The sequence below is a fragment of the Equus przewalskii genome, chromosome 30 (genome assembly GCF_037783145.1).
Source record: "Equus przewalskii isolate Varuska chromosome 30, EquPr2, whole genome shotgun sequence".
In the NCBI taxonomy this organism is placed as follows: Eukaryota; Metazoa; Chordata; class Mammalia; order Perissodactyla; family Equidae; genus Equus; species Equus przewalskii.
In genome coordinates, this window is record NC_091860.1 from 15,308,787 (window position 1) to 15,336,783 (window position 27,997).

The following is a 27,997-nucleotide window of genomic DNA, read 5'->3' on the forward strand; positions in this document are numbered from 1 at the left end:
TGATTCTATAAGTCTTGGGTAGGTCCTGAATCCTAATTAAAAAAACCTGTTTGTCCATGGACCAAGATTTGAATAGACAAGTTTAGATCATTTTTCGGCACTAATAATTGCACAGATATGACATAAAAAATGTTATTGTGATGACCATTTCACTCAGTAAGAAAAAAACATATTTAAAAATATTTGTAATGACTTTAGTAAGGTGATATTAAGTAGTTGAGTATAAGAGTGTGGTTTATTGCTTGTTGACTGTTCTTTCACCAAGAGGGAACCCTAATGTAAACTATCAATGTGGGTAATAATGATGTCTCAATGTAGGTTCACTGACTGTAACAAACCCATCACTCTGGTGGGTGACACTGATAATGGGGGAGGCTGCACGTGTATGGGAGTTCAGTTTTGCTATAAACCTAAAACTGCTTTTAAAAACAAAGTCTGTTAAAAATAAAAAAGGCAACCTACAGAATGAGAAAAATAATTGCAAATCATATATTTGATAAGGGTTTATATATAGATAAATATATATCTATATATCTATATATAGATATATATTAGATTTATATATAGATATATACAGATTATAAATATATAGATATAGATACAAATATATCTGTATATTTATAGACATACATTTATATATAGAAATACATTTATATAATTTATATTTATATATAGATTATAGATGTACATAATATATAGATATTTATAGAGAGAGAGAGAAGATTTAAATAACTCCTACAAGTCAACAACAACAAAAAGTAAACAATCCTATAAAGAGATGGGCAAAGGACTTCAATCGATATTTCTCCAAAGAAGAAACACCAATGTCCAAGAAGTACAAAAAAAGAAGCTGAAGATCATTAGTCATTAGGGAAAGGCAAATCAAAACCACAATGAGATTCCACTTTGCTTGCTCTAGGATGGCATGGCATGGATGGATGGATGGATAGGTAGATAGGTAAATAAATAGATAGACAGATAAATAAATAAATAGATAGATAGATATTCCCAGAGAGCCTTAAAAAATTTGGTTAAATATCTTTCATCCAGGCCTACCCCATCACGCTCCTTAATGTTTCAATTTGCCCTCCTTCTATTTATGATCTCCCTTAGTTAATTCTGTTTTCATAGCACTTAACATCTTTTAACCAACCATGCCATTTCCTATAAATATGTGTGTGTGTGTGTGTCTGTATGTGAGTGTAAAGAGCAAGTGAGAATATTTTCTGTTTAACTCAAGAGTAGGAGGAATAGGATTTTTGTCTGTTTCTTTTATGTGATTTATACTAGGTATCTTAAACACTGCTTGACACATAACTGCTCGATAAATATGTGTTAAACCAATTTAATATTTCCGTATTCTCTATTTTGCTTGATAATTCTTGACAGGTTTTTGAGAATTTTATCAGTCTTTTCAAATCCTATCTTACATTTGTGTTCTATTTCATTAATTTTCACTATTAGCTAATTAGTTTCTAATATAAGGATTTAAGTCTATAACTTTTACCCTAAGTACTAGCTTAGCCAAATCCCATAGTTTTTTAATGAATTTTTTTATTATTAGTTATTGAAAACATTTCCTAATCACCTTATGATTTTTGGGGGGGGGGGGCAGCTGTTGTTAGAAGTGTCTTTCTCCCAGCCCATAAAGATTTTTTTAAAGATTTTATTTAGTTTTTACTTTTTATCTTTCCTTCTTCTCCCCAAAGCCTCCCAGGACACAGTTGCATATTTTAGTTGTGGGTCCTTCCAGTTGGGGCAATGTGGGAGGCCACCTCAGCATGGCTTGATGAGCAGTGCTAGGTCTGTGCCCAGGATACAAACTGGCGAAACCATGGTCCTGGGCCACCAGAGCAGAGCGTGTGAACCCAACCACTCGGCCACAGGGCCGGCCCCACATAAAGATCTTTTAGTTTTTGTTTTATAATTGATTTCCAGGCTAATTCAAAAGACATAATCTATGTCACTTTAATGCATTTAAAATTATTGAAATTTGCTTAATGTTTAATAATATAATTTCTCTCTTTTTTTGGTAAATGTTCTGTTGTGCTTGAAAAGAATAGATAGCTGCAATTGGTAAATAAAGGCAAAAGTAATCATAAGCCTTTGGAGGGAAGGTTGTACCAGAAGGTGCATTTTTGTGAACTGATTGCCAAATCATTTTGATTTGCCCATTAGGTTCAGATTACTTAATAATTATGTTAATCAAATATCCTGCATCCTTACTAATCACAGGGCAGAATTAAGTTATTTTGAGTATTCCTGAGATACTCTTGCGTATCAACAGTGACCATGCTAATTAGAATATATAGGGAAACAAAATATATGGTTGTTTTCCAAAGGAGCCTTTATATCCATGGCAAAGTTATGTTCAAATAAAATTTTAGAGTTCTCAGATACACAAATCATTTTCTTTGACTATATCCTGTATTTTAGGCATGTATTTACATTATAAAACAAAGAATAACATTTAAATTTTTCTGCCAGACTGTGCTTTAAAAGTCTATATTGATCTACAGAAAATTAAAGTAGCCCATACTTCTGTTTTATAAAGATTATTTTGTTCTCCTCCATTAGAAATAGTCTATGCCTTTAAAGAGTTGAAATTTTTCATTCTTTCTGCTATTCCTAGGTGGCCTATTTCTACCTAATGATATTTCAGAAGTTTTCTTAGAGCCGTAATACACGTTTTTACTTGGAATTCTCAAAAAAAAAAAAACCCCAAAAAAACAAAAAACCCAAAGACGGTAGAACTTTAGCCTAATTCTCAGTTGGTTTTCAGCCAAACTTCTGAAATCAGTTGCCATGGTGATTTTTAAAAATGTTTTCTTCCTATTTTTCTGGGTCTAATTAGAGCATCAAAGTTCACACAGGATAATAATACCATTCATAATTCATATAGCAGTTTCTAGCCATTCTACAATTAAAATATAACATTTAAGACCAGTAGCATGGGAAGACTGTTGAATTTTTAAAAATACATAATAAAAATAAGCAACGTTATATAAAAAGAAATCACGTCCATGTAATGAGAACCAATATCAAAATATGGGTTACTTTTAGGGTTTATTCTAACTTTTTGTTTGTTTATTTGTTAAGGAGCTAAAAAAGTTTTCTTCTTCCCATGTAATATCTGGAACTAATTCAGCCTTCTGCGCCAGTCTTACTGAAATAAGTAAGCCTACTCAAAACTCAAAATGATTTGGCAATCAGTTCACAAAGATGCACCTTCTGGTACAACTTTCCCTCCAAAGGCTTATGATTACTTTTGCCTTTATTTTCCATACAAAAGAACTACCAAGGCAGTAAGTTTTAATACATTTCTGATCCTCTTAGTATATCAGCATCCTTTTCCAAACACAGATAGAGGATTCCTAGAAATATTCACAATGTTAGAACCTAAATACAAAGAATTCAAGGAAAATTTAGCCAGAAATAAATTGATACTTTAAGTACAGAAAAATTTCATTTGAACTTTGACAAACTCTTAGCTACTCCTGTTGGTAGCTTCATCGGGGAATGCACTAATAACATCTGTCCCACTTACCCCTCGGGGTTTCTGGAAAGATCAAGTGGAGAGTAGCAGATAAAAGGGCATTGGAAGTTAAAAGTTCTGTCTAAATGTGAGCTCTTATTATACTGAAGTTCCTCTTGATATTCCACATTTGGTTCCAAGAGGCGAGAAAAAGATCAAACTGTAATAATCTAGCTCAGAAATTATTACTAGTAATAACGGAATAATTTGTCAACTGTCATTTTGACAAGTTGTATTCACCTCATTTCCAATGAAATGAGGCAACAATTGGACTGTGTTGCACAGTTTTACAGACTTGTCCAAATGAGCACATATGGCCCATTTAGCTAAGGATATTTTAATAGGTGCTGTTTATTATAAGTTGATCTCCTGCAAAAATATTACATAGCTGACATGTATCTCCTTTAGGAAATCACTTTGTCTATTTTATACATTATCTGAGTATTGATTTTTTGTTTTTTTTTAACAACTTATCACAACTCATAATTTATGCAAAGAAAAGACAACTCTGATTTGCATCAAAGCAGAGGCTTGTCAACCTCGCATGAGTTGGCTTTGATGAATGTTTTGCTTGTATTTTTTCCAAAAATTTCTTTCATATGGAAAATATTTGTTTCAGTTTTGTTTGCCTTTGAAGACACTTGTTTTCCAATTTATCTGCAATTACTTCACACACACGCAAAGCCATCAACTAGTTTTAAATGAATTACAGTTCTAAATTAAGTATTGAGAGGGAGAAAGGAATGTATTTAAATAGTTAAATCTCCTTATCTGCCTCTGCTCCTGAGCTACACATACTCTGCATGTTTTAGCAATTAATACAAGAGAGTAAGGTTGTGGAGATCATGGCACAAAGTAAGGAAACAGAACATTTCCACTTACTGCAAATGAAAGTTGACTCATCTGAATTATCAGCACAATCATTCACAAAATCACACAGCTTGTCCTTTGCAATGCAGTGCTTGTTAGCACACGTGAATTCTTGAGCAGTACACTCTCTGTCTGGGCTAAGGAGCGGGGAACAATCTTGAAAGGAAATATCATCCACTGCTACGTCTCCCATGTAACTAATACCGCGTTTTGCCCTGAAGACAATCTAAAAAAAGAAAAGAAAAGCAATTTCAGTTGAGCTGTCCATCAAGAATTCAAAACCTGGGGCAAACACAAAATATAGGACATCAAGCTTGAAATTGACAAAACGCCTCCATAACAAAACTGACTCAGAAAGCTTGAGGGTTATCTAAGATCCGTACAAATCCTCAACACCTAAGAATGTGGGAGTGGCAACACCATTGCCTCTTGTCTAGGTCTGTAGGATATGTGGTCTAGAAAACTGGAAGGAGTCACGAACCCACCACTGCTGCCTCTGCAGCTCTCAGACCCAAAACAAGACCTGCTCACGGCTCAGAGCTTCATCACACATGGAAGTAGGAGGCCAATCAGGTAACAGAATTCATCAAGAGAAAGAAAAAGCAAGCAATTCTTTCCACTCCTCAGATCTGTCCACTCCAACGATTTGAAAGTGAAAAGGTATAATACCTCAGTACCATGAGTTTTTAAAATTTGCCACATCTTTGGAATTGAAATGATTTTGAAATGCCTTTGATTAAAGAATGTGATGAATAAAATTCTCACTTGTGACATTGTTTGACAGTAAGATCCAGTTATACGGACTCCCATGGAATTCGAAGCAATGAAAAATAATAACAGGGGCCACTAAAGTTTTGGGATATTCCAACTTCAATTTGTAACACGACCACTGATGGGAATAACAATGAACAATGTTTCGCAGAACATAAAAAGCCATATATTGTTTAGTTTCAAATTTCTAAGTGAAGCTAATTTAGAGTGTTTCTATCAAATTTCTCTGCAGGCCAAATATGTATTTGTGTGTTAACATTAGAAATGTTCAAATATTTTAAAGTAAATTTAGAACAATTAGAGATGAGATACCAAGAAATACAGATTTACTTTGGTGATTTATGCAGAATATTTATTATTCAAACTTGCCAACACCTTTTTTGACAAAATCTAAACAATTATTTTTCTTGAAAGAATTACTGTTTTTCCTCGATGTGTTATGCTTTTATACTACTGAGTAAAAACCTAGGTGTTTTCTTTTTAAGATGAGAGGATAGAATAATTGAAAATCATGCCTCTCACATTGTCAAAAAAATACAATTTTGCTGTAAATTCATATATCAGATTTACATAAAAGGAATTAATTGTTTTCCTCATAGCAGATGTGCCGGGAAAGAAAAATAAATCTGTAAGATAGAAAGAGCTTGGAAGTGATTTAGGTGAAACTAGAAAGAATAACAAGGATTACAACTTTTTTTATACGCAAAATTGAGCCCAAGAAAAACATTGATACACAAATTGAAAAAGGTACTCTATTATCAGGATACATCTAAATACATTTAAATATGTGATGCAATGCTCTGTAAATAAGAAACTAGATAACTCAGTGAGTGTTTTATTACCAATCTTTTTATCTGCTATCCAATAGACACAATCTCAGTTGCCTGCTGTGTCCCAATGATTAAATCATCACTTATACTGCAACGCTTCAAACAGTGGAGGTTGAGATTCCATAGACTTTAATATTGAATGTGATTAAACCTTTTTTTGAAGAGCAATTATATATTTTTTCAAGTAGAATAAAAGCAGGGTCAACTATTTTGGAAAATATGGGAAACAATATAGCATAGCAGTTAAATTATGGACTCATAGATGACCTGCATGTGTTTAACACCTGTTTCTGCCATTTTGTAGTACATAACTAGGTCAAGTTACCTAACTTCTAGGTCTTTCTGTATTCTAATCTACAAAACAGAGATAATGATAGTATGTGCCTCATACAGTTATTGTGAAAACTAAAGGAGTAAATATTTTAAATTCATAGAATAGTACTTAGCACTTAGTAAGTTCTATGTATGTGATTGCTCTAGTTACAAAAATTATTATAGGGGCCGGCCCCCTGGCCTAGTGGTTAAGTTCACACACTTCGCTTCGGCGGCCCAGGGTTTCACTGGTTTGGATTGTGGGCGCAGTCATGGCACCCCTCGTCTAACCATGCTGAGGTGGCGTCCCACACAACACAACCAGAACGACCTGCAACTAGAATACACAACTATGTACTGTAGGGCTTTGGGAAGCAGGAGAAAAAAAAAGATTGGTAACAGATGTTAGCTCAGGTGCCAATCTTTTAAAAAAATTATTATAATTAAATATGCTGTTTGAACTTGGAGGTTCCCCGATAAAACTGTAAAAAATACCCAGTGCTGCTTCAGCACATAATTTCTAAAAGTGTTTTATACTTTACTCAAGGGTTAGAGGCACTCATCTCTCTGAGGCTAAAAATGGAGGCATCATTGACAGTACGCTTGGCTCATGGCTCCATCTCCAGTGCAGAGTAATGTGCTCTGCACATAGTAGGTGCTTAATAAATTTCCACTGAAGGAATGAGTGAATCACACTAAACATCAAATATTCATAAGCCATTAATATTCAGTTTTCAGATCCAAACAACATGGGTATATTTCTCTTCAAACTTCAATATGTGAAAAATTAAATTTCAGAAAGGCTAAATTAATAATTGATTCCTCTGGCTTAAATCCCTTTTATTGTTGTTTTGAACATGATTTTACTATACAAATATTTTACTTGCACAAAACTAGTTAAGAATTCATTGCCTGCAGTGGATGCCTATATCTGGCAGCTGTAAAACCTTCTACGTGTTCTCACTGAGGATTCTTCTTGCTTCAGGTAAAAGATCTGGGAGGTTGAACAGGTAGAATCATTTTAATAATAAATTTCATATTGTGCAAGACCATTAAATTGCTGTCTAATATCCAGTTCTTCAGATTGATCTTATTTGAGTTTATTTCTTACCAATTTCCTAAATTATCTACAAATGACCCATAATAAAACTGGATTTCAAAAAGAGCAGAAAATATATGGGATTTATTACACATATCATTTCAAGAGATTGGGGATAATTTCATATCTATGCCTTTATACAGATGTGTCTATGCCTGTGCATCTACTGAAGTTGAGAAGGGCTGATCAATCAAACATAGCACACGATTATAGACATAGTTACTGAACATTAACAGCAGAATGGCTACTTCTGCTGCATATACACAGGACTGGATATGTAATAATTAGCAAGGATATTATATCTTCTATTTAGAGTCAAGGGGTTCTAAATTCATGGAATTAGGCCCTATGCAGTTAAGACTAAAAAACCCCCAGATGTTCCCCAACATAAACGGCTCTGGATCCTTATCCTTATCCGTATCTTAACAAGTCTTCTTTCTTCTTATCCAAATCTTAACAAGTCTTAATAGCTAAGCCTCACCTTCCAAGAAAACCCCCTTTCACAAAAAAAAAAAAAAAAATCCACCACCAACAAAACACACAACCACACACACACACACACACACACACACACACATCCATGGAGCTCTTGTTTTCTTGGTAATCTGTAAAAAATAAAATCCATAGGAAATATCTTGGCACACAATTATTTTCAGTTTAAACGCTTTAATCTATGTACTACTTGCTCTTTTCTTTAACTGTTAGGTATGTACAGGCCTTATTCTCCTATTATTTAATCTACACGAAGACAAATTCAGCATCACACGATTTTGTGCCTCCTCCAAAATATTTTTGAATTAAGTAAATCTATATCTCTTAAGGCTCAACAATACAATGTGCTTTCAAAAGTCCATCTTTTTATTCACATTTGAAATAAATTAATGTATTTACTCTACGGTCTCTAAGAATATATTTGTAAAATAGAGGGAGGTGTTCTTTACATGAAGGAGGCTGATTGGAGTGGAGGATGTTTGTCATTAAAATTAAACGTTCCTAAAAGTGTGATTGTCTAATTGGGAGAAATAAGGACATTCTAGAACTGTAAATTGCCTACAGAAAAGGCTCTATGGAGTGGTAAACATTCACATAACACATCAAAAAGAAAATGGAAGAACGAGAAGACTATGAGTGAAGGAAACAAATTAGGATTAAAGAAAAAAGTCAACAAAACTCCTTCATCCCCCAACTACTTGCATTACAAACCTGTATAAATGAATGAACGCCTAAAAACACTTCTACTTTTTTCCACTGTGCACCTTGCTGTCCAGTTTGAGCCCACAATTTAGAAGTAGCATTGTCTCTCTTGCTGAGTACCTGTAGAGATAAATCAAGTAGGAAGCATTCCAATATTTTGTCTTGAAAAATTTTAAACACGTAGAATTTTCCCAGTGATTTTTAAAATTTTAATATCAACATGAAGTCCCTGAGAGAAAAGCTAAGACATTTTTCATTAGACGTCTTTGTTTTCTATAGAGCGCTGAGTCCTCAGGGTAGCTCACAAGCTCTGTATCCTAAAGATGTGCATGAATATCTGTCAGTCAAGTCTGAAGGTATCTGGGCACCATTTAATTAAGAACTCCTAGCTACAGTAGCTTTTTAAAATCTGACAGCAGTAACATTTGGAAGTTCATACATTAAGTATTAGTCATGTAGTTGAGTGAAAAGCACAGAATTACTTACTAAAACACTCTTTTGAGAATGCTTCTTCATCCTCTTGGGTTCAGTGAGGGGCAGTGACATCACAATGGGAGCCCACTCAATTTTAACAGCACATATGGGTGATATGAATGGGCTCCCACTCATGTTGTGCCAGTAAGAGCTCCCTATCCAACAGCCTTGAAACTAACAAATTCTCGCCAGTACTATATCCTCATTCTAAATGAAAATTCAGATTAGTCTCAGGGGGCATATTATCATGGCTCTTCATTTAGAATGATACAAAATGAGCCATCAAGAGAATAATTGAAGAGAATAGTGAAGAGCAGAACAATTCCACTTTTTAAAATAACTTGCTTAGATGGTTTATTTAATTATTTCGCAACATTACTTTTAAAAATACAATTCGTACAGCCTAAGAATTATTCAGGTAAAGGGTCTGTGAAGGTTTCTTCTTTTGAAAGTGACAGTAACTTTTAATGGTTTCATTATCTGTTTTTTTAAACTAAATTCAAATGGCCATTTTTATAGAATTAGTTTCTAGAGTCATATAAAAAGTAATATGTCGCTCGCAAAAGTATCACCAAATTCTTGGTCTATAAAATTAAGTTAAATCAGCATATTAAAGTCAAGAAAATAAAATTTATAAAAAAAATTGTTTTTGAAGGATACTAAAAAGAATAGGAAATAGATCTTCTTTGTATGAATACCACTCTATATACAAATCACTAAGGAAAAATGTGTTCATGCACTATATTAATACAACATTTAGCTTTATTTTATTTACAAAAATAAGAATCACATGTATTACCATACTAATTATTTGATAATTACTTATAAAACTTTAATACTATTTCATAATTTTTTATCTACTAATACAAAATCTTATTATTAAAAATAATGAAAGCATATTTCAGATAATTAATCAACCACAAAATATGCCAGGTAAACCATTATTATTTTTCTGATGAAAAACCTGCAGTAAGCTGTATTGATTGCTTTGCCTAAAACCATTTTTAAAAAGTCAATGTAAAATAAATCATAAATTTTAACTTCAACCCATAAGACTATTCGGATGCTTTTAGATTATTAAACACACACACACATATATATAAACAAGTTTAGTTTTAAATTGTTTTTCGTAAGAAGTGACACCTATAAGAAAGAAGACAATTCTTTCAAAATTGATCTATAAATTTAATACATTTCCAATTAAAAACACTAACAGCATTTTTGAAATAAGGTATGTTTATCTAAAATTTATTTGGAAAAATTAACATTTATTATGGCCAGGAAAATCCTAGAATAAAACAGTAATAAAATGGGGGAAAAACACCTAATATTAAAATTATGATCAAGCTACTGGAAAAGAAGTGATTAAACACTGGTCTATGGTCTCTTTCTTTCTCTTTATTGGGGAAAAAGAAAGCAGGTGGCCCAAGTGTAACATCCTTGCAAATATGACAAATCTGGACTTCTTGGTAAACAAATTAATGGTCTTTGACTGGAGGAGAGCACTTATCCATGGTTGTTTTAAGCAAGATATCCCTATTCTAAAACTGCTTATAGTAAACAATTCTGGAATTTGGGGATTTATTTTTCAGGCATGCCTTCCTGGAAAACGTTACTTAAGCTATGAAACTGAGTATAAATGGAGATACTTCAAAACTGAGTTGGCTTCTTTTGTGCAGGTGTAATATGTATGTGTCTGTACATACTACTTACAAATCTTATACATTATACAAGGTGTGTCCAGTGTGGGAAAGCAGTATCTAGGGATCTTCATTCAGACTCAGAACCTCTCTCTGTTTTGCCTGTATAACTTGGTCTTCTAGAAGAAACCAGGACCCGCTGGAGAAATAGTTAACTCTAGGGATGGAAATGAGTCTGGAACATCTTCTTGGCCAGGGAGGAAGGAAATTTTTTTTTTTTTAAAGATTTTATTTTTTCTTTTCTCCCCAAAGCCCCCCGGCACATAGCTGTATATTCTTCGTTGTGGATCCTTCTAGTTGTGGCATGTGGGACGCTGCCTCAGCGTGGCTTGATGAGCAGTGCCGTGTCCACGCCCAGGATTCGAACTGACGAAACACTGGGCCGCCTGCAGCGGAGCGCGTGAACTTAAGCACTCGGCCATGGGGCCAGCCCCAGGAAGGAAATGTTTAAAGGCTGATAGGCTTGTCAAAGAGACATAGAAGTCAGCTTGAAGAGTCTGCTATGACCTAATCTGGGACAATTTAAGAACCAACAATAATAATAGAAATGTATGATAACAAACCGTACACAATAGGAACCCATGAGTCCACACTGATATAAATCAGTAAATGGATCAAAAAAGGAAAGTTTTTTTTTGCAATAGAAAACTAACCTACAAACGTAGACAGAATAGTAGTGTTAGAAAATCGCAATGAGGCAATCGTCACAGTAAAATTAATTCCAGCAAAAAATACTACAGGAAGCAAAAACTAGTGGATATATTGAGTTGAGATCAGGATTTTCCACACTCTCAAAATGTCTCTTCTCAAAATATTTATTGATAACAAAGGGAGCAAAAGTACTGAGACTGATAGACATTATGTACCAACCAATGGTTAGTGCACAATATGGCGTGATATTACAGGAAATAAAGAATACACTAGTGGTGATATTACAGAAAAAAAGAACACAATATTGGTGATCTTACAGGGGGAAAGAAAAGCTTAACATTGAGCAAATCCAAACTGAGGGACATTCTACAAAATAATTTAATTATAATCTTTTAAAATATCAAGGTCATAAAAGTGGAGGAAAGATTAAGGAATTGTTCCAGTTTGAAACACACTAGAAAGAAATAACAACTGGGTGCAATATGTTATCCTGCACTGAATTTTTCCTATAAAAGAAGATGCTACTGGGACAACAGGCAAAAAATAGGGTCTCTGGGTAAAGGGTATCTTGGAGTTGTCTGTGAGATTCTTGCAACAGTTTGAAAGAATTTCAACAATAAGTTTGAAACAGTTAAAAAAAATTTTCTTTTTTACAAAGAAACCATTTTAAAAAAGCTATTGGAGAATGTAGCACCATTACCATCAAGGACAAGAAGAATGCACATTCAAATATCACCATAGTGTGTAAAACTCATTTGATTGTGCTATTCTCAGAACATTGACACTGCAACCTACATGAAACATTTCAAGTATAAAACTGTTTTACACAGAAGCCATAACCTCAGAATAAAGACAATAATTATAAATTGAATAGGGAAAAAAGTACCTTATTAGACATTAAGGTCTAATTCTGCTAAAGCTTTTCTTCAATCATACCATTTTGAAACTAGACAAGTGTTGATAATTGTTCGTTTTCATTCATCAGCAGACTATATTTTAACACCAAGTTATACAGTACGAGTTTTTATAGAGAAAAGTCAGAAAATACAATTGTTTAAGCAGTACCTGGAGAGAACCAACTGTGGCACCATTCATATGAACCCAGAATACCAGGGTACATTTTGGTCCCGTGCGTGCAATAACAGGAGTGAGGATGTCAGCTATGTCACCAAATTTTCCATTTGAGCTATCAGCATACAGGTACCAGCCATCTGTAGCATTTCTGGGGAAAGTACAATGTGTTCATTAGATTTTTAAAGAAGAAAATAATTATATAACAGTTTGCCACTGATTATATTGTTCTATAATTTTTCCTAAAAGTACAACAATATTTTGCAGTATAATGATGATTCATAACCTTCAGCAGAAATAATTTTTCTACTATTTTCATTCGGAACCCATGTGCCAGTTGGTACAACCTACACAAATTATGGCAAAGGCTGAAATTATCAGGTCTAATCTGTAATAACTTGGTTGATTTTTTTTTTTTTGCAATGATACTGCCCATACGCCGATGAGCTTTGCAGAGCTTATTTTCATGCGCATAAAATGAGACCCTGAAGCAGTGAATACCTTTAGAAAAGGCATAAAAAGAAGAAAAAATATATATAAATAATTAAAGCATGAAAAACAGAAAGGAAAACTGGCCTGAGATTCTACTCATGGGTCTAAAAGGCCTCCAGGTTCAAGTTTGATCTCCCTCTTTAGAGAGATTTAGGTCAGTTTTACCTAAGCAGATTTCAATAAGCTGGTGGATAATTTTTAAAATGTACCTTTAATTCCCTAGTTCCAAACTGAAGAGGAAAAATAATAATGGAAACAATTAAATATTGACGTAATCTTGCCATAAAGGACCGAGTTGATGTTCCCACTTTATCAATTCAAAAAAGAGATAATAAAACATTAAAGGCATGGTAAGTAACACACAGGTTTTTGAAGGATTAAATAAGGAAATGATTCCTCACAATTTGGGCATTCGGGTACTATTTGTTTGGTTAATTAGATTTCTTACTGCTTTCTCACCTAAATAGGATGCTAGATAAACTTACTGCTTATTGAAACCATTTTTATTTCGACAATTTTTTGAGGAAAGAAATGAAAATCATTAATAGCAAATAGAAGGAGAGAAGGACAAAAGTGTTCACTCGTCACTCCATATTCATTGAGTCAATCCAGTCTTGCCAGTGGCTGTCCCAGGCCCTTGGAACATGATTGTGAGCAACAGACATGACAGGGTTTGGCCTCTGGCCTCATCACTTACTGGTTGGGCAATATTAGGCAGGTTATTTAACCTCCCTGAACACATCAGTTTCTCCATCTCTAAAATGGGATAGTTCTGTGTATGGTTTCAATAGGAATTAGAAACAAAATAAGTGAAATATACAACAGTATTTGGCCCATATTACACATTAAATAACTGTTAGTGGTGATTTGTGGTTATGTTTATGTCATTAGTTGAAGCTAAAGGAATAGAGTTTAGTGTCCAGAAAACCACAGAAGGTAGGTATGAGTTGAGATCATCTTTAACAGGCAGGATTGTTATTAATTTGTCTGAATTGTGCCTCAATGAGTAAGCACGTCCAGCTTTGTTCCCTGTGTGCTTAATATGCCAGGATTCCAGAGATACCAAGAATAAAGATGAATATATGGCCACTTATATATTCAGATACATAGAACCAATAGTGAGAATAGTTAATAAAAAGATCATGCACATTTTTCTATTCATATGATCTATTTAATTTGCAAAGCTATCCTTAAAGCAATTGTCAGGATTATTGCAATTTTATTATAATTTATCATAAAATTATTTCAATATATCTAAATGTCTTCAATTCAATTGAGTTCTGCTTCTGAGATACAGGTGGAATTGTTGATTCCTCTCCAATTTTAATGCAACCAGCTTAAGTCAAACTCTTGTCATCTCTTGCCTAGCATAACAAGCCTTCTAAATTGTCACTCTATCTATTTTTCACACATCACTTAGAAAAATCTTTTAAAAAATGGAAATTGGATTATTACATCTCCAAATCCACTCCTTAAAACCTGCTAAAGTTTTCCTAATGGACTTAAGAGTATAATAAAAATATTTACTATGTCCTCAAATCTCTACATAACCTCAACCCTGCTTCCCAATGGGAATTGCAGTGGGGAAGAGATGTGCCCAATTTGCTCTTGGGAACCAGGGCAATCTGATTCAGTATACCACTGTGTATATGTGTTGCAAGACTCACTATTACAAAGACATAAATTCTTCACACTTTGATCTATAGATTCATTAAGCTCCAAGACAATTTCAATAGATATCTTTCCCAGAAATTGACAAACTAAGTTTCACAGAAAAATCCAAAGGACTAAGAATAGCCAATTTTATTGTGAAAGAGAACAAAGTTGGAGAACTTATTCTATCGGATATCAAGATACACTATAAAGGTAGAATAATCAAGACAGAGTGGTATTGGAATAAAGACAGACAAATGGGCCAGAGAAACAAAAGAAATAGTCCTAAAACAAATCCATATATATTTGGATACCTGATTTATGAAAAATTTAGCTCTTCAGAGCAGTGAAGGAAAGGACATCTTTTTAATAAATTGACTGATAAAATTAAGTAGCCACATGGGGAAAAATGAGTCTTGACCCCTATTTCACAGCGTTCAAAAATAATAAATTGCAGGGGCTGGCCTGGTGGTATAGCGGTTGGCTTTGTGCACTGTTTCCATGGCCCAGGGTTCACAGGTTCAGATCCTGAGCGGGGACCTATACACCACTTATTAAGCCATGCTGTGGCAGGTGTCCCACATATAAAGTAGAGGAGGATTGGCATGGATGTTAGTTTAGGGCCAATCTTCCTCAGCAAAAAAGAGGAGGATTGGCAACAGATGTTAGCTTAGTGCTAATCTCCCTCATCAATCAATAAATAAATAGATAAATTCCAGGTAGATTATACCTGGGATGTGGAAATTAAACTGTCTAAGATAACATAACAGTATTTTCTTTATGTGGGAATGATAACATTTTTTAACAATATATAAAAATTATTATCCATAGAGGGAAATATTGAAAAATCAGACTGTATTCAAATTAAGGATTTCTGTTTATCATAGATACCAATATCATGATCAAAAGGCCAACCAGTGAATGGGAAAAAACATTTGTATCACATTTAATGAGTGTAACACTTATTGAATGTCTACTATATACTATGCACTATACAAGATGTACAATAATGTGTGTGTATATAGTTATACATGCATATTATATAAGTACATACATACAAGCAAGAACTGGAGGAAATATCCCAAAATGTTAACATGTTTATATCTCTATTTGGGGCCCATGTCTATTTTGTTTCCTACACATTGCTTGGTTCATTGTTGACCCTCAAAAAAATACTTGATAAATAACATAAACAAATGAGTTTAAAATTAGTAGAGCGCATATGGAAATAAAAAGACTGAAGCCCACCAATGGGCTTCCCTCTGAGATACCTGGCACTGCAACCTACCAGTAGAATCAGTATTAATTCAAATTTGCCAAGCCTCTAATTTCCACTCATTAGCTCAGCTTTGATGAAAATTCTTATAGAATAATATAGGATCAAATTATCTACTTCTCTCTCACTCCTCTTCTTACCCTACCCAAGTCTGCGGTGTGGGGGAAGGGTGAAAATTTCAAACAAAACAGAAGCAAGGCTTTCCTTTAGAATTCCCATCACAAAAGGGGGTTGGGGGTGGGGAGAGATTACCAAATTAATCCTGATTCTTTCTTGCAGTCAAAATCTAAACCTAACATTCACTTAACAGTAAGCACCAATCCTCAACAACTAATATGTCAAAGGGCTCAGGAAACTAGGAGAAGAATCTAGCAAACATTGTCCCTTTTCATAAATTTATAGGCAGGACCACATCACTTAAGGTCCCAATCCCTTGTCTAGCTAGCTCTCCTCCTGCCCCTGAAACAAGACCAAAGGAGTGACAGAGCTGTGTATTCAGATGAAATTACACATGAAAAGTTGATAATATGCTCCAGGCTGGGGAAAAAAAGCAACCATAAGAAAAGACAGACAAAGTTAATAGATTTGGAGACCAAGGAGACATTAAATGAACACAGGCCACAATTCTGTCAATGTTAAAAGCATCTAACCAAAGGTTCTTTAACTAGAGATCCCCGTATTAATTTCCCAGACACTACACAATGGAAACAAACACAAAACTAATGCTTAATTTCCCCATTCCAATATAAGTCAAGGAAATTCAGTCACAAGGATAAATATAAAATAAATTGTTGAGCTAACTCTTTATAACTATACGTCCCTGAAATATCCTCTTCACCTGCAAGGAAAAGGAAAAAGGAAAATATGTCAGGAGATCAATTTGAAGCATGCAAACAACAAAAGTGCATTTGTGTCTTTACATTGCACTTGAACACAATGCCAGTATAACAGAATATCATTTGGTTACCAATCTCATATGCATTAATTGGGGGCACACGATACATGTACGATTCCTAATGGAAAAATAAAGAATTACACAAACACTGGCCTGTGTCTGGGGTGAGATTATTTAAGCATGTACCTGCAAAGGAAATCAACACCCCTCCTGAAATCAACACAGCATTAATGACCACACCTAACGATGCTGTCACCCGTAAAATATCAGCATCTCTCTACTAGCCTTCAAAGTGTCTTCTCTCATGCAGAGCAGGAAGTAGGGTGTTTTATAGAAACATATCTTTTCTAATAAAACATATCATAAACCACAGTAGTAAAGGTTTAATGAAAGTAGCGTTAAACACCCAGGTGTTGTGAAAGTAAAGATTCCAGGTAATGATGCAAAGTCATTAAAAAAAAGCCATTATCCAAAGTGATCTGATCTATAGTGCATGCTGTTTTAAAGAAAGTTGCCCAGGCCTCATAGGATAATCAGTTTCTAAATCTTACTATTCTACAGATTAAACAATTAAAATATTGACTTTTTTCCAACTTATTTGAGAATCTCCTAGGTATTCACTTAATTAAAATAGTAAGAAAAAAACACTCTTGCATGGACAAATCAAAATATTTTTGAGTTAGGTCAACTGCCGTTTGATCCTGTACATTTATAGTGTGAGGGACACATTCTCCAGGCTTATTCTTGGGTTGAGATGTACCCTCTGATTCACTATGATATTATAGGCTGTTTTAACGTACCTGATGGGATATGATCTACTAAATGTTGTCATGAACTTTATTAGCTTTATGGGTAACAGAAATATAAAGTGTTCAATAGTATAATTCTTCTAATGGTTTTCATAGTATTACCCTAGCATCTGTAGTAAACCATCCTTGTTGTGTGGAAGTGCTCCCCATCCCTCCCACCAACTCCACAGCATGAGAGGAACAAAGTCCCTGACCCACTTCCGTGAGGGAGGGAGCAGCCTTCTTAAACAAATGAGGCTAATCAGAGTTCTCATGAGGGCTTTTTAGAGTATAAATTAACGGGAAAAGGAACAGTCCTTCTTGGGTATCAAATCTCCTTACTAGCTGAATCCCCAAGGTTTGACATCTGCTCTGTCTGACTCCGAATCTCCAAACGTGCCCTCTACACTATGCTTTACTATTACGGAAGAGACCCCCCCGACACACACACAAAGGCTTCTATTTGACCTTATTGGTCCTTTCTAAAATACACATCTGATCCAAAGTGATCGGATCCATATCTGATACAAAGTGAGGACCTTGAACTAAACTATATGTTATTGTACTACAAGTAAATAACAAGTTTCTGTAGAATTTACTACACGTAGTGTCCAGATCAGCTGACATTGTTTTTTTCATAGCAAGATTCTCTTTCTCAATTTTTTTTTATTGAGGTAACATTGGTTTATAAATTATATAAATTTCAGGTATAACATCAATATATTTCCATTTCTGTGTAGACTACATCATGTTCACCACCTGAAAACTAATTACCACTTGTCACCATACACATGTGCCCTATTACCCCTTGATAAAGGAAGCAGTGAGTTAATTTGCATTCTGGTGCAAGGTCTTTATCTTGGCAGTGTATTTGCAACCAAAAGTCCACAGAATGGTATTTTATACTGCACTGGTATGTAACTGGGTTCAGAGAATTTTTTCTGTAAAGGCCATATAGTAAATATTTCAGGCTTTGTGGGTCGTACAGACTCATTACAACCATTCAACTCTGTCTTTGTAGCATGGAAGCAGCCATGGACTGCTTAAATGAATAGGTATAGCCATGTTCCAATAAAACCATATTTCAAAAACAGGCATCAGGCCAGTAATGGCCCACAGGCCACAGTTTGATCACCCCTGTTGTATGGATAAAGTCTCAACTTATCAGGATCTGAGGAATGACTTTCTTTACCAATACCTTGATTCACTTTTCATATACTACTTTACTCACACACACAGATTTATACCCATTTAATGTGTTTATGCAATTACTTGAGTATATCAAGTACTTTCCTATCTGTGTGTCTCCATTGTATTGATCTTTCTTCTGGGCCCACTTAGAACCTCTGCTCTAAGTCTTCCTCTATACTACTTTGATGTATCGTCTACTGCATATCACAAATATGTTTCCAAGCCTTCTTAGATTCCTAGACTCACAATTTCATAGCATTTTATACATAACTTGTTAAATGCAATCTTCATATTAGATTTTCATTCACTGAATACGAAGCTGTATGCCCCATGAGATTACAAAGTTTAAGGCACATAATTTAAATTATTTAATACAATATCTAGAATGCCTTTTAAAGTGACTTAAACCCAATTGGTACTCAATAAATATTCACTGAATCTGTTGCTAAACAAAAGTGATAGAGAATTCTTGCTTTGCTATACAAAAAAAATCTCCTTCACAAATGCAAGGCATCTCAGTTTTGAAAAAGGACTTACAATTTTGCAGAGTGCTTTGGGAATTTTCATTCTGAGTCTCAAAACATAAAAATGAAGAAACAAACAACATTTGTCGCCATGTTATATAACCACCTGGGGGTTTTACCAACTCAAAATTCAATAACCAAGGTATCAATGTCAAATATTTTAATTAAGAGCACCCACAGTTCCTGTTTCAATATTGTATGACATTCACTGGAGAACAACTCTTTGTGAGGCATGTAGAAACATATTAAAAAAATAGAAACTATAAATTAAAAAGGCTAAGAAATTACACAATGTAGTTGTATTTATTTGTCTTCTAATTCCAAAACGAGATTTTAAAAGTCTCACTAAAGTAAGTATATTCTTTGTGAAATAGATTTTAGGCTGAAGAAACACTGGCTTCTGAGATGTATAAAATAAAACACTGGAGGTTTTCAGATCAGCCTCTAAATTAGGAAGCCTTCAAATGAGGCAGTATTAAATAATAGTTTGTCATTTAATATTCCCAACAAACTTGAGAGGGTAGGATTATAATCATTACTCCTTCACAGATGAGATAACCAAAATAAAATAATTTGCCAGTGGCAATTCCCTTGGTGAGTATTGAAGGTCTGGACTTTGATCCATCTCCCCATGTTTTACATTCTAAACTAGTTGTCCTCTAAGTGTGGTGTATGAACCGGTAGCATCAGCATCACCTGGGAACTTGTTTAAAATGCTCATTCTTGGGCCATATCTCAGACCTACTGAATCAGGAACTCTGTGGTAGGGCTCAGCAGTCTGTTTAACAAACTCTGTTTATGCTGGTGCATGCTAAAGTTTGAGACCCACTGCTCCAAACTACTTACACTAACAGTTAAAATGGTATTCATAATTCCAAATTGCTAAATCATACTCCAATCCAGGAGCAATATCTAGAAAAGTGGATATTTAAAGTTTATTCTTCTTCCCAAAATAAATAACTATGCAATTAAAAAATTTTAGACTTTAGTTTTAACAACACTTCATCTTCTATTACATGCTGTATAGAAAATAGGTCCTATGTTCCAGCAAAAAAAAAGAAGAATAAAGCTGATTGGTAGAGGTATGGGTTGGATTTTCTAGTCAAGTGTATTTGAGAAACAATGTACAACTCCAAGGGTACAATTACACACATACACGCACACAGAATTTGATATAAATAGTTCTTCTGGAGATGTGTAACCAACTGTCCATTATACTCTTTTTTTAACTCACACATTCCTAATGTATTTGAACAAAAAAATGTCTGGCACACGGTAAGCGCTCAATAAACATTTGCCAAGAAAGTGAATGAAAAAAACTAATCACTTGTTTTTGAGAATCACTTGATAAATAATACCTTCTAATAAAAATTTTGACCTAGGTTTCAAAACAAATTGGATTAATTTAAATCTTGCAAAAATTTTAAATAATTTAAAAAAATATTTTAAATACTTCATATGTATCAGAAATGACTCATATTAATACAAGAATTTATTCACATGATACTGTGAATCAAACTCTATTTGTTTCAGACAGAACAGACTTTAAAACAAACAAAGATATCAAGGATAAAGAAGGATGTTATGTAATGATACTGTATGTGTACATGATTGGTAAGAGTATAGTCAAACTCAACAACATCATCAGTCAACTGGATATAATTGACATCTATAGACTACTTCATCCAACAACAGAATACATATTTTTCTCAAGCTCATATGGAACATTCACATCTAATAAGAACTATTAACCAAAATATACAGAGAATTCTTAAAGCTCAACAATAAGAAAATAAACAACCCAATTAAGAAACGGGCCAAACACCTGACAGACACCCCACCAAAGAAGATATACAGATGGCAAAGAAGTATATGAAAAAATGCACCAGATGCTATGTCATCAGGGAAATGCAAATTAAAACAACAATGAAATATGACTGCACATCTATTAGAACGGCCAAAATCCAGAGCACTAACACCATCAAATGCTGGCTAGGATGTAGAGCAACAGGACCCCTCATTCACTACTGGTAGGAATAAAAAATGGTACAGACACTTTGGAAGACACTTTGGTGGTTTCTTACAAAACTAAACATATTTTACCATAAGAGCTAGGAATTGTGCTCCTTAGTATTTACTCAAAGGAGTTGAAAACTTATGTCTACACAAAATATGCACATGGATGCTTGCAGCAGCTTTATTCATGACTGCCAAAACTTGGAAGCAATCAAGGTGTCCTTCAGAAGGAGAATGGATAAATAAACTGTGGTACATTCAACAATGGGATATTATTCAGCACTAAAAAGAAATGAGCTTATCAAGCCATGAAAAGACATGGAGAAAGCTTAAATGTGTATTACCAAGTGAAAGAAGCCAATTTGAAAAGTCTACATACTGTATGATTCCAACTATATGACATTCTGGAAAAGGCAAAACTACGGAGACAGTTAAAAGTCAGTAGTTGCCAAGGTTTGGATGGGGAGCCGGGAGTGATGAATAGGTAGAACACAGAGCGTTTTTAGAGCAATGAAAATACTCTGTATAATACCATAATGTTTGATATATGTCATTACACCTTTGTCCAAGCCTATAGAACGTATAACACCAAGAGTGAACCGTAATGTAAAACATGGACTTTGAGTGCTTTTGATATGTCACTGTAGGGTCGTCAATTTTAACAAATGTACCAGGATTAATTCTAGAGAGTGAAGCAGGCTTCCTCTAGCAGATAAGGGAAGAATCTATATATAGATACAAAGGCCAGTATAAAGCAAGGCTTGATACATCACAGATGCATTATAAATAGAAATGAGGTGAAAGACACAAAAATTCTCGACAAATTTCAATCTGTTACACAAATGATATAGTCATTATTTTATTGATTTCAATGTCAGGCAAAAGTGAGTTAAAAGAGAATTCTTATTATTTCCTAAAACAATATGAGCCAGCCATGTTTGTAGAAAATAAATTTATTTATTAAAACTGACCTGACCTTTAAAAATTGTCTTTTCAGGATTGATCTCAAAGGCTATTTGTTCTAACTTTTACTTGTAACCTAATTAGAATTTTGAAAGTTATATTTAATACATCTAGCAAATTGGATTCTTCTCATTAGGCTATAGATTCATGACTTTATCTAATTTTATGAAATGGGCTTATAAAATTATATGATTGTGACATTCATAGTAAGTACAAATTGATTAATGATACAGCTAAAATTTACTTTAATAAGTTACATAGATGAAATCCTGGTAATAGAAAGGATTAAAATGGTTATGCCCACCATCCTCTCATAGATAATTATAAATATTGTATAAGATATACAAAGTCAACTTCAAAAAAATGCACTGAAAAATTTCCAAAGCAGACAAAAATGAAAGGAAAGCCTAATACATACACATACACACACAAACCTGAAACTTAAAATGATAAGAATGGTGAGTTTGTGACTTTTTGGTCTGACAAAATTGACAATCTCCCTTACCTGTTGTTTATGGTTGCAGAAAATGACACACTAATAGCTCTACTGGCTACAGGTGCCAGAGATCAGAGTTTAGCTGAAAATTTAAAGGAGAAATCCTGGAAGGCATAAGTACAGCAGATGGAATGAGACCAAAATTCAGAGAATGAACTGCTCACATCCCTGACTGACAGCTAAACTACACAGGTTCAGGGAAGACGATAGGAAGCATGCAACAATGCAGGCAAAAAGTAGAGAAAAATCTATGTTCAAAGAGCCAAATCTGCAAAGTTGAAGATTTTCTTAACTGAATACATTTTTTCAACCATACATAACTCAACCAGCAGAGGCAGAAAGCTTTAAATCCCTGTGGACTTGAAGTTCCACAAAACAGAGTCTGAAACTCAAAAAGCAGAGATAAATAAAGAAGGAATTCCTAGAAGGAAGGGAACCACAGAGAAGATGAGCTCTAACTCTGTTAAAATCCTTGCCTGATCATTAACTTGCACGAAAAAGCAACAGTGGAAAGTCATAAGAACAGAGTAAAGATATTAGCAGCTGCATACAGCACAGTAGGAAAAATGTACAGTTTGAATCCAGGCAAACTAATTTCTTACTAGAACAAGAAACAAGAATCTTCAGATGAACACGACAGAATCCAAAGTCATTAAAATCTATTATCAGCAATATGTATTTCTCAATCAAAAACTGCTAGACATGCAGGAAATGTGTAGTGTGATCCATATGAAGTAAAAAATAAATAGCCAATAGAAACACACTCCAAGTGGGGCAAGAAGTTGGATATATCAGACAAAGATTTTATAGCACCTATCACAGATACAAAGAATTAAAATGTTCAACAAATTGAAAAAAATATGGTATCAATGAATGTACAGATAATTTCGAGAGTAAAATGGCAACTCTAAAATAACTAATCAAATGGAAATTCAGGGGCTGAAAACTACAATAATTGAAATTAAAAAAATAAAATGTTCTATAAGTAGATTGGATAGATTGCATACAGATTGGATATCATTGAAGAGAAATTGGTGGAGGTGAAAATACATCAGTAGAAATTATCAACACAAAAAATAGAAAGACAAAAGATTGACAAAAAATAACACCTTCTCAAAGACCTGGTACACAATATGAAACAATCCAATATTGATACAATTGGAATCCAAGAAGAAGAGAAGAGAAGAAAGAAAAAAATTGAAGAATAATGGCTGAAAACTTCCCAAGTTTGGTGGAAAACAATGTACAAACTTGGGAAGCTTAACAATAAAAACATCATAGTTAAACTGTTGTAAGCTAAAGACAGAAAATTTTGTCAGCAAAGAAAAATGACACGTCTGATACAGAGAAACATCAATATGAATAAAAATAGACACCTCATCTGAAAAGATTGAAGTTATCAAAATTGTATGTTCAAAGTGCAGAAGGAAAACAAATAAAAAAGAATTCAATATCTAGTGAAGTTCTCTTTTAAAAGTGAAGTGGAAATAAAGACAGTTTCAGATTGAAAAAAGAAGAATAATAATTTTCCAGCAAACTTTCACTACAAGAAATGCTAAAGGAAATTCTTCAGGAAAATTGAAGAAATAACACAAGCAAGGAATTCAGATTTGTTGAAATGACAAATGTGTCTGAAAATATAAAATTATATGTATATATAATTTTCATATATTTTATTTATATATATTTATATATATGCGCAATGTATATATGTGTGTGCATTCTTTTTTTCTCTTCATCCTGCTGAAAGACACATGAGCGAGCAAAGCAAAATAATAACACTGATTAGATATGTTTACAATTTATATTGGCATAATATACATGACAATAGTACTAAGAAATAAGTGGGGGCAGGTGGAAATAAACAGTACCAAAGTCTATATTTTTTCTTGAATTATTCAATATTATCAATAGGTACACTGGGTAAATCTGCAATGTTTATTGTAATCCCAAAGCAACCACTAAAAATTGGAAAGAGATATAGCTAGAAAGGAAAAGAAACCACCAATCCAATCTCTGTCTCTATGTGATTGTTTGTTGCTGTTCTTACCTTCTATTTATGAGTGAGATCACATGGTATCTGACTTTCTCCCCGCGACTTATTTTGCTTAGCATAATACCCTTGGTGGTTACCAGAGGGGAAGGGGGGAAGGAAGAGGGTGAAAGGGGTTATTAGGCACATGTGTGTGGTGATGGATTGTAATCAGTCTTTGGGTGGTGAACATCATGTAATCAACACAGAAATTGAATTGTAATGATGTACATCTGAAATTTATATAATGTTATAAACCAATGTTACTGCAATAAAAAAAAAGAAAAAGGAGAAAGTAAAACAGAATGAGAAAATTTTTGAATAAAAAAAGAAGACAGGAAAGATAGAAAGAGGGAATTTTAAAAACCAAGACAAATAAAAGAACAATTAGCCAAATGAAAAGCCTCAGTATAAGCATATCAATAATTACATTAAATGTAAATGGAATAAACACTCCATCAAAAGACAGAGATTTCTGGATAGAATAAAAAAGCAAGAAACAACTACATGTTGTTTAGTTTAAATACAAAGACACATGTAGACTGAAAATAAATAACTGGAAAAGGAATACTGCAACCTATAAGAAAGCTAAACTGATTAAATTAATATCAGATATAATAGATTTCAAGACTGAAGGTGCTACTAAAAATAAAGAAGGATGCTCTATAATTATAAAAATTTGAATACATCAGGAACATGTATTAAATGTAAATATTTATTTTATTAACATAGAATTTTAAAATACATGAAAGCAAAACTGACATAAATTAAGGAAGAGACAAGTCCACAGTAATAGTTTTAGATATTAACAATCTTTCTCAGTAACGGCTATAAGAAGTAGATATTAAAGTCAGTAAGAACATATAAAATCAAAATTAAACTATCAACCATCTTAAATTAATTAGATTTATAAAACATTATACCCGATTTCATAATACACATTATTTTGAACAGCACATGGAACATTTACCAACATATGTTGGGCCATAAAAATTCTGAACAGATTTCAAAAGACTGAAATTTTACAAAATGTTGTCTTATAACACTTTAAATAAAGAATAAATAGTGAAACTTCTAGACAAACCTAGAAATGTGGAAATTAAACAACTTATTTCTAAAATATCACTGAGTGAAAGAGAAAAATCACAAAGGAAATTATACGATATTTTGAACTAGAGGATAATGAAAAAACACAACAAAGTTTGTAGGATGAAGCTAAAGTAGTAATTAAAGAGAAATTTTTATCATTAAATGCTTTCCCAGAAAACAGCAGGCTGACATTAGTATAATGGTGAGATAGGTAGTTCTGGTCCTTTATCCCTCATGGAGACCCAAAAACCGACCAAAAGTCTGTCTAAAAGAAAACTTACTTGAGCTCTGAAACATATTCAAAGGTCTACAGCACCAAACAAATGTGCAGTCAAGAAAAAGCCATGTTCAAAATACTAGCAAATCCTCTGGCATTTTTGCTCACCCTTGCCCAGATTCTAACCTGTTTGGGGTCTACCTGAAGGAGCAGTCTCTGTATCACCTAACTCAGTCAGGTTGGAAAAGAGTGATGCAACTGGAATCTGAGGCAGAGAGAGGCAGCAGACACTGCCTAGGAAAGCTGTAAAGAGACTAAGACCTACAGATACTTGGGACAAAAGATTACAGGTGGAGACAGGCAATAGACCATCTAAGAGCCCAACGAGAAGCTTGGGTGGGATCATGAAGAAATTAAGACATTTAAAAAGCATTCATGGAAATGGAGGAATCAAAGAAAACAACACAGAGGGCACCAGCCCTGTGGCATAGTGTTTCAGTTTGCATGCTCCATTTTGGCATGGGTTCACCAGTTTGGATCTGGGTGGAGAGCTATGCTCTGCTTATTAAGTAATCCTATGGCAGGTGTCCCACATATAAAATAGAGGAAGATGGGCACAGTTGTTAGCTCAGGGCCAATCTTCCTCAGTAAAAAGAGGAGGATTGGCAGTGGATGTTACCTCAGGGCTAATCTGCCTCAATAAAAAGCCAAAAAACAAAAAAACAAACACAGGCCTAGCCAAGATGTATGTTCAGAAGAGAACTGAAAAAAAGCCTTAGGTTTTCTCCTTGGGCTGATCCCACCACTTAGAACATGCACAGCGAACTAGCAAAGGGCTTCCTGACACAGAGTCAAACGGCAAAGACTAGGAGAGATGGTTGTTTATTCAAATGCCCAATTTTCAACCAAAAATATCACAAAGCATACAAAAACACAGGAAGAGGATTATAAGAGCATATGCCAACACACTGGATAGCCTAGATGAAAAGGAAACCTACGAAGACTGGGTCATGAAGAAATAGAAAATGTGAACAGACTTCGAACTAGTAAGGAGATGAATCAGTAATCAAAAACCTTCCCACAAAGAAAGCTCAGGACCAGATTTCCCTGGCTAATTTAACCAAACATTTAAAGAAGAACTAATACTAATCCTTCTCAAACTCTTTCAAAAAATTGAAGAGGGGAGAACACCTCCTAACTCACTCTATGAGGCCTGTATTACCCTGATAGCAAAGACAGACAAAGAAACAAGATCCAAAAAAACTACAGATCAATATTCCTGACGAATTTATCTCTAATGCAAAAATTCTCAACAAAATACTAGCAAGCAGAATAGAGAAGCAAAAAAAAAATACACATACACACACACACACACCATGATCAAGTGGGATTCATTCCTAGAATGGAAGGATGGTTTAACATACAAAAATCAATCATTGTAACCCACCCCATTAACAGAATGAAGGAAAATAACCACACGATCATTTCAATTGATGCAGAAAATGCATCTGACAAAATTCAACACTGGTTCATGATAAAAACAATCAACAAACTAGGAGTAGAAGGAAACTACCTGACATAATAAAGGCCATATATAAAAAGCCCACAGTTAATATCACATTCAAACGGTAAAGGACTGAAAGCTTTGCCTCTAATATCAAGAACAAGAAAAGGGTGATCACTTTCAACACTGCTATCTAATATATTGCTGAAAGTTCCTAACCAGAGAACTTAGGCAAGAAAAAGAAATAAAAGACATTTAAATTGCAAAGAAAGTAGTAAAATTATCTGTTTGCAGACAACATGATCTTACATGTAGGAAAAGTTAAAGATTTCACACAAAAAAACCTCTTAGAAC

At 34.0% G+C, this 27,997-nt stretch overlaps 1 protein-coding gene across 1 annotated transcript in view; it reads right to left on the minus strand.

Moving 5' to 3' along the window:
• The window catches only part of MALRD1 (MAM and LDL receptor class A domain containing 1), a 648,353-nt gene that overhangs the window by 383,607 nt on the left and 236,749 nt on the right, over positions 1-27,997 (minus strand). The window contains exons 23-25 of the mRNA XM_070600827.1: positions 12,502-12,658; positions 8,621-8,731; positions 4,418-4,631 (exon numbers count right to left, since the gene is read on the minus strand). Of these exons, the coding sequence (XP_070456928.1) occupies positions 4,418-4,631; positions 8,621-8,731; positions 12,502-12,658 (482 nt within the window). The remainder of the gene's footprint in view (positions 1-4,417; positions 4,632-8,620; positions 8,732-12,501; positions 12,659-27,997) is intronic.